General features: G+C 46.7%; 1 protein-coding gene across 2 annotated transcripts in view; it reads left to right on the plus strand.

Annotated features, from left to right (window-relative positions):
• Window positions 1-3011, plus strand: part of Rasgrf1 (Ras protein specific guanine nucleotide releasing factor 1) — a 107615-nt gene extending 104604 nt beyond the window's left edge. For both annotated transcript variants that reach the window (XM_038323410.1, XM_038323411.1), the window contains one exon: window positions 2919-3011. In XM_038323410.1, coding sequence (XP_038179338.1) covers window positions 2919-3011 — 93 coding nt within the window. The remainder of the gene's footprint in view (window positions 1-2918) is intronic.
• Window positions 3012-8133: the final 5122 nt, after the last annotated feature.

Here is an 8133-nt window from a genome sequence, read left to right on the forward strand (position 1 = left end):
GCCTGGTCTACAAGAGCTAGTTCCAGGACAGGCTCTAGAAACTACAGGGAAACCCTGTCTCAAAAAACCAAAAAAAATATTTGAAGGGCACTCGAAATTTAAATATGACTTGTATATTGGATAACAATAGTCTCCAGTGTGCGCGTGTACATACACACACACACACACACACACACACACACACACACACACACACACACCAACCCAAAAATGTCTGTGTAGTCTGTCAGTTACTTTTAATTTTTAATTTTAATTTTTATTTTTATTGAAGACAAATATTTTTATTGAAGGAAAGAGCTGGCCAGGAGCTCAATATGTAGACTCAATAGGTACACTAGCCTGGCCTTGAACTCAAAGAGCTTGACCTTCCTCTGCCTCCCACCATATTTAGTACTTTTTAAAAAGTATCTCCTGAGAGCCAGGTTTACCTTTGTGCATGCTAGGCAAGCACTCTACCAACTGAGCTATATCCCCAGTCGCACATCATTTAGCCCATTAAAAAAAAATAATAATCTTAAGGTCTGAGAAGATGGTCTAGTGCAGTGGTTCTCAACCTGTGTAGGTCATGACCCTTATATGGGTGTAACAACCCTTTCACTGGGGTCACATATAGCCCTCAGAAAACACAGGTATTTTCATTATGATTCATAACTGTAGAGAAATTACAATTATGAAGTATTAAAAATAATGTTATGGTTGGGGGTTACCACAACACGAGTGACTGTGTATTAAAGGGTTCAGTGAGGAAGGTTGAGAACCACTGGCCTAGTGGGTAAAGCATTTGCTGTGTAAGCATGAAGTCCTGAATTCAAATCCCCAAAGCCCATAAAATCCAGTCTCAGTCGTGAATGTTCATAAGCACAGTGCTCCTATGGCAAGATGGGAATCTCTGACTCTTATAACTGGGAATCAGAGACCAGAAAATCTCCAGAACCTCGGGCCAACTAGCCTGACTACACAGCAGTGCACAGCAAAAAAGAGACCCAAAGATGGCAAGGATGGACACCAAAGACTGCCCTCTGACACCTACATGCTCACACCTACGAGAGAGAGAGAGAGAGAGAGAGAGAGAGAGAGAGAGAGAGAGAGAGAGAGAGAGAAGAAGAAGAAGAAGAAGAGAGAGAAGAGAAGAGAGAGAGAGAGAGATAGAAGAAGAAGAAGAAGATGATGATGAAGAAGAAGAAAGAAGAAGAAGAAGAAGAAGAAGAAGAAGAAGAAGAAGAAGATAAGAAGACATACTATTCAATTAAATTTAGCAGTGTTTGGAGGAGATTTGTTAGTGCATCACACACTATATCTAAAAAGCACTGTAGTGCTAACATGGCACTTGGAAAGTCCCAGAAGTTCCCAACAAAATTTCCTGTCTCCTGCCTCTACTCTAACCTTCTCTCAAGCTCTGATGTCCAAGATATATGAACACCACTGCTCCTCCAACTAACTCCCTGAGTGGCTCGGCCTGATCGATTTGTCAGCAGTCTCCAGCTCAAGAAAAACAGGGAAATGAACTTTGTGCTCCCGTGGAAAGGCCTGGGCAGTCTGTTTTGGGAGCTGAGTGCACTGATATGTCCAAAGAGAACCCTTTTCATGGAGCTACCCACTAGGGCTAAAAGTCTAGTTTATTTCCTACAGTCATAGGTCACCATGTCTTTACCTGCAGGGCTGAGTGAAGCTAGACTCTGACATCTGAGGTCATCTTTCTAGAGGTACAGGGTGTGAGCTGTCAATCAGACATAGCAATAATTTCATCTGTTCCTGTCAAGCAGTATCCAACTGCTTCTGACCTTCCTGGAGACAGAGTCAGTTCCCCAAGACAAAAGCCACAGGCTTGATCTCACCTCAGCAGCTACCACTGGACTGTCAAGCACAGAACAAAGGTGTTGTTCCTTTCCCTTCTTGCTCTTGGTTTCTGTGGAGAGAGAAAGGCACATTTGGCTCCAGATTGACAAACACATGAACCTTGGGTCCAAAGAATTCCTGTAAGGTCAGAGCTCTGGCCTCTTGTTGAGTGTGCAGGTACTCAGCAAAAGACTGAGACTCAAGAGGAGAGCAGACAGTCAGGAGGAAAGACAATGAAATTTCTCAGTTTTTTCATACTAACATTTTCTATCAGACTCGACCATAGGGAATCTACGCAGACCCTTCCCCCTGACAGCCCTGCTGGGAGTAAACATGTATACCTGAGGATGCTGGAGAACTCTTCAACCTGAAACACTAAAGGAAGTGTTAACACCCACGCACCTGCCGCTTAGATTAAGCAATGGGCCTTTTCAGGGAGTTGTTTGCTTTGTTCCAGTCCAAAACATTTCCTCAAGAGATCAGATAAAGAAAGAAAAAGAAAGAAAAACAGAAGAAAAGCAGTCAAGAGCAATGTTTCCCACATGTGATTTACTACTATTAAGGTGTTTATTAAGAGAATACAGGAACTGTGACTATAACTCCGTAGTTATAACTCCAGCAACACACACACAAAGTAAATCTTCAAACAAAATTTAAATAGAAAAGTTATATTAAAACAAAGCACAGCCAAATATGATGGAGCTAGCACTTGAGAAGCTGAGGCAAGGGATCCTGAGTTTGAGGCTAGAGTTAACCTTGTCATATAGCAAGACCCTTGCAGGTGGGAGACCAAAACACTATTTCTCATAGGTGTGTGTCCTGAACCTACAAAAGCATTTGGATCCCCCAGGTGTGATGCTATACATCTGCAGTCTCCATATTTCGCAAACTAAAACAGAAGGATGGTCTCAAGCTAAAGGCTAACCTGGGCTACATAGTGACTTCTAGACCAGTCTTAGGCTATAGACTAAGACCCTATCCCAAAAAAAAAAAAGCAAAAGAGAAGAAAAATTCTTGCAAGAAACGCAGTGTCCCCAGCCTGGGACGTCCTGTAATTCTATTGTTCGTTTCTCTCATTTCAGGTAACTCAGTACTTACTGGATCAATCTTTTGTAATGGATGAAGAAAGTCTCTATGAGTCTTCTCTCCGAATAGAACCAAAACTCCCCACCTGAAGCTGCCCCCAACCTGCCCCAGCTACTCCATGGACATCTGCTATATGATATTGTACATAATCGTTTGGTTCCTCTGGATTTCTTCTTCACTATGTGCTTCTCCAAGAATACAAATCTGTTCTTGTTCTTAGATTCCTGTAGAACCGGAATATGAATTTCTGCCATCTCCCAGACTTTGCCCCGCCCCCTGCGGAGCCTGTTCCTTCAAACAGCTGTACACCCTGTCAGCTCTCCCAGGCCCTCACTCCAACCAGAAGGAGAGACAGAACCACGTGACACAAGTCTCAAACTCCAGCCCTGCTTTGTCCCTCCCAGCCCAGGCCCCTGGGTTAGCTCAGGCTACCCAGGCATCCTCTCCAGCATGTTCCATGTAGTTGTTATAACTGGGTGGGGGGAGGGGGAGGTGGGAGTGGGAAGCCACACCTGCAAGTCCAGTCCTTGACACCCCTTCCTGCTGATGGTGATGCCCCTTTCCAAAGCAGCTTCTTCAGCCAAAATCGCAGGTCTCAACAGTCCCCATCTGTCAAATCCCAGTAAAGCTGGCTGGAAGGGAGCCCTCTCAACTGAGAACCACGCCCCTTGCACCAAATGCCACCACTTCTGGCACCATGCTGCCCTCTGCTCTAGGATTAACACCAGATAGCATGAAAAGCAGGCTCAGCAGAAGTGGACAACGACCCTGGGAACTTCTCTAGGAAAATGGGAATCCTCCACCAAGTCATGGTGACTCTGGCCGACCTCTGCCCAGCCTCTGCTGGAAGTGCAGGAACACAAAAACGTCACTTCTCCTCTTTCAGCTGCCTGACAGTCACTACAAGCTTATGTTGAGATGCCCTGAGTCTGTATACTTTGTGGTAATTAGTCCCATGACGTAGAATAGGAAATCAATAACCGAGTGTTTTTATTGCATATACTGTAGTCCTTGTCTAAATGCCTTCTAGCAGGAATTAGTGAGGTAGTGCTTATTTCTGTGAATATTACCGTGATTTTTTTATATTGTACAGTAGAGAGAACACTCAGAATTGGCAGGCATGCTCCATTACAGCAGACAGACAACTTTTGCTGTAAGCAATACCTAGTAGTATGAGCATTCTATTTCAAGCCCTAAAATATTCAACTTACAGCTGTTTGGGAAAAATTTCCATTTTGTAAAAATATATGTTTCCTGATTACCTCTTGCTAATAATCTATTCTATCTCAGGGTGAACAGTGCATTTTGATGGGTTTCATTTGTTCCCACAAGAACTGGATACCGGATGAGAGTTGTTCCTTACCAGTCCTGGGCTGGCAGAGAACTCTCAAGTTGACTGCTTCCATAGCCCATTGTACCCAAAACCAATCACTCAGGAACGGAATGGTCTCAAAACTACTTGCATTACTTTCCCCAGTTCTGTGGCTTTAGTGGGCCCCACTAGCAGCCCTTGCTTGGGGACTCTCGTGAGACTGTCAATCAACTATACAGGAGCATGGGCTGAGAGTCCGTGAAGGTGCCACTTGCCGATTACCCAATGGTGGTCTTACACAGCTGGACGTTGCTGTTCTCCAGGTGCCTCTGGGAACTGTCAACAGCATCGTTCACAGTAGCATCTTTATGTGTCTTGGGTGTCTTGCTGTGTCCCAGGAGTGGCCACTCCAAGTCTCAGGAAGAAATACACAAGGGCTTCTTTCAAACTAGCCTCAGAAGCCTCAGAATGACATACACATTCTCCATGTCAAGCACGAGGAGAGAGGGTTTCTGTTCTTCTCAATGGGAGAGGGAAGGGAAGAAATGTTGAGCCATTTTCTGATGACTAGAGAAACAGGACTGTAAGAGGCCACACTGCCAGGCACAGGTGGGATGCCAAGGAAAGGTGGGATGAAGGTGAGGAGAGGAGAGGAGAGACCCCCCACAGGAGTCGGACACCAAGACTGAGAGAAGACGATCTGCCAGGCAAATAGGGTGGGGAGGAGTGTGCCATGCGGAGGGAGGGGCAGGCAAAAGGCCCAGATGAGGAGAAAGAGTTAGAATGTATGCGAGACGCTAGCATGAATGAGCAGGGTGTTCAAGTTGTCGGGAAAGAAATGGAGATACGGTGGAGGAAATCAAACCATGGGAGACCTGGAAGAGGCTGGCAAAATGGCTCAGTCGGTAAAGGGCCTGCTCTTGCGGCCCAGCCTGACAACCGGAGTTCAATCCCTGAGACTCTCACCGATGGAAGGCGAGAACTGAATTGTTGCAAGCTGTCCTTTGACCTCCACATGAACACTGTGTCACACACACACACACATACACACACACACACACACACACCACACACACACATGTGCACGCAAGCGCGCAAAATGGACATCCAGAGCAAAGGATTCCATAGGGCAGAACACTCAAGGCTTGGGAGATACCTGCACACACAGCACTGTCCAAAGCATCCAGGGATAGCAGAGGAAGATGAGCAGAACAGCAAATGGAACGGCCTGAGCACTGCCCCACAGAGGAGTAGCTGGTCACCACTTAGGTCTTTCGCTGTGAGTCGTGGGCTCAAGGCCCCACCTCGGATGTCTCCTCACTGTCATCCATAACCCCCACCACCAGTCACAGGTGGGGGCTTCACTGTGAGGTGTGGCCTACTTCTAGTGCTTCTTGGACCACCTTCCCCTGGGACATGAAGCCAGCTGGCTCTCTGATTGCTCTTCAGTTCCTGCCATTCGTGGTGAGGCTAAAGGAAGGGCAAAGCGGAGCTACAGTGCTCTCTGAAGGATGAAGTCTAGATTTAACTCTCAGCTTCACCCCTGTAGTTGTCAACCTTCATTGTCAACTTGCCTAGACTTAGGATCATCGAGGAGATTCACTTCCAACCATGTCCGGGAATGTGTTTCCAGAAAGGTCTGAGTGAGGCAGGAAGACCCTCCCTAAACACAGTTGGGTTCCCATGGCCTGAGTTCCATGACTGAACACAAAGGGAAGCAGAGGATGCCAGCAGACAACCAGCATCTCTCTCTTCTTCCTGACGGTGGATGCAATGTAACCAGCTGCCGCATGCTCCTGCGCATGCTCCTTCTGCGTGCTCCTGCCACCATATCTTCCCCACCATGATGGGCTTTGTCCCCTGAACCAGGACCCATATAAATTATTCCTCCCTTAAACTGTTTCTGTCAGGGATATAGTCATGGTACCAAGAAAAGTCACTAATATTTGCTGGCTAGATGAGACCAGCAAAGTCACTCAAGCGCTCAGAGACTCAGTTTCCTTAAGGGAAAAGTATGAAAATAGTACCCCTGGCTAGAGAGATGGCTCTGTAGTTAAGAAAACTGAGCCAGGCGGTGGTGGCTCACACCTTTAATCCCAGCACTCGGGAGGCAGAGGCAGGCGGATCTCTGTGAGTTCGAGGCCAGCCTGGTCTACAAGAGCTAGTTCCAGGACAGGCTCCAAAACTACAGCAAAACGCTGTCTTGAGAAACAAAAATGATGGGCTGGAGAGATGGCTCAGTGGTTAAGAGCACTGACTGTCCTTCCAGAGGTCCTGAGTTCAATTCCCAGCAAACCACATGGTAGCTCACAACCATCTGTAATGAGGTCTGGTGCCCTCTTCTGGCCTTCAGACATACACACAGACAGAATATTGTATACATAATAAATAAATATAAAAAATAAATAAAAAAGAAAAACAAAAACGAAAACAAAAGGAAGGAAGGAAGGAAGGAAGGAAGGAAGGAAGGAAGGAAGGAAGGAAACAAGGAAGGAAGAAGTCAAAGAGAGTCAAAGTCAATTAATACTACTCTCTCTACACTAAAGATTAGTGTCTGGGGAGACAGGTTTGTTTTCCATGTGTCTGTATTTAACTGGCTTTTTAGGGCCCCACCCAACCCTGTGACACACACTATAAAAGTTGATGCCTTGCCCTTCATGTCTTTCTTAGTTACTTGTCTCATTACTGAAACAAAATATCTGGCAAAGACAGCTTAAAGATTATTCTGGTGCCCAGGGATCAAGTGTACATTGCAGGGGAATCTGTGGGGGCAGGAGTGGGAGGTGACTGGCCACATTACATGCGAATCCAGGAACAAGAGAAGGATGAATGTGTTCAGCTCAATTTCTTCTTATTTAGTCCAGGAGCCCAGCCCACAGAATGGTGCCACCGCCTACATTCAGGAGTATTTTCCCACTTAGATTAATTTAGCCTAAATATTCCTTCACAGACATGCTCAAAGATTTGCTCCCATGGGGATTCTAAATCCCATCAAGTTGACAATCAAGATTAACCACCAGGAGCCCAAGAGTCCCTAGAGCTACTTTCAATTTAAAGCAGCTATAAATGAGCTATTACACCAACCTACCCACCACATTGCCTGGCTCCCTGAGAAAGATCCGGGGAGCAGATCCAGATGAATGCTGGACCCACCGTCTCAGGGAAAAAAACAAAACAAAACACCAAGCTGATGAAACAAGTCTAGTGCTTTCGAACAACCTAGAACAAGAGCCTGGTCATCAAGTACACCAAAGTATGCATTACAGCAGCACTGTCTGTCTGCCTGCCCCAGGACACGGTCCAGGAAACCCTAGATGCTGCTGTCATTGTCACATGACAGTTTCTCCTTGACATCCCGGAGTTCTGTGAGGCTATGACCCAGGAGAGCAGGACAGTGATTGTGGCCACACTGGATGAGACTTTCCAGAGGAAGGCTTTGTGTAGGATCTTGAAGCTGATGTCCCTGGCCCAAAGCTGTGTGGCACTGACCTGGATGTGCTTGGAGTACTTCCCGGAAGCTACATACACCAAGATGCAGGACCGGGGATAGGGTGGGGAGGGTGACTGGTGCAGACAAGCCCCAGTCTGTGTGCCACCTCTGCTACTTCATGGAGGCCTCTGTCCCGCCCACTGTGCCAGACACCAAAGAGGAACTCTTAGTGCTGGAAAAGTCGGGTGAGGTCTCGGCTGCCAGGAAGCTCTTTGTCCCTCAGCAGGTCCTGCAGTAGAGCTATGCCAACTGAGGTGGCATGGAGTCTGTCAGCTCCTTTCCAGTTGCTGTCCCCTGGGTGGACTCTCAGAAAGTAGTCCCCAGTGGAGGAGTTGGGGCTGCTGAACCTAACGTTGTCCTGGGACAGGCTCATTTGTCTATCACAGCATCCCTCCTGGCCCTTTTTCTG

Source organism: Arvicola amphibius, chromosome 3, assembly GCF_903992535.2.
Source record: "Arvicola amphibius chromosome 3, mArvAmp1.2, whole genome shotgun sequence".
NCBI lineage: Eukaryota > Metazoa > Chordata > Mammalia > Rodentia > Cricetidae > Arvicola > Arvicola amphibius.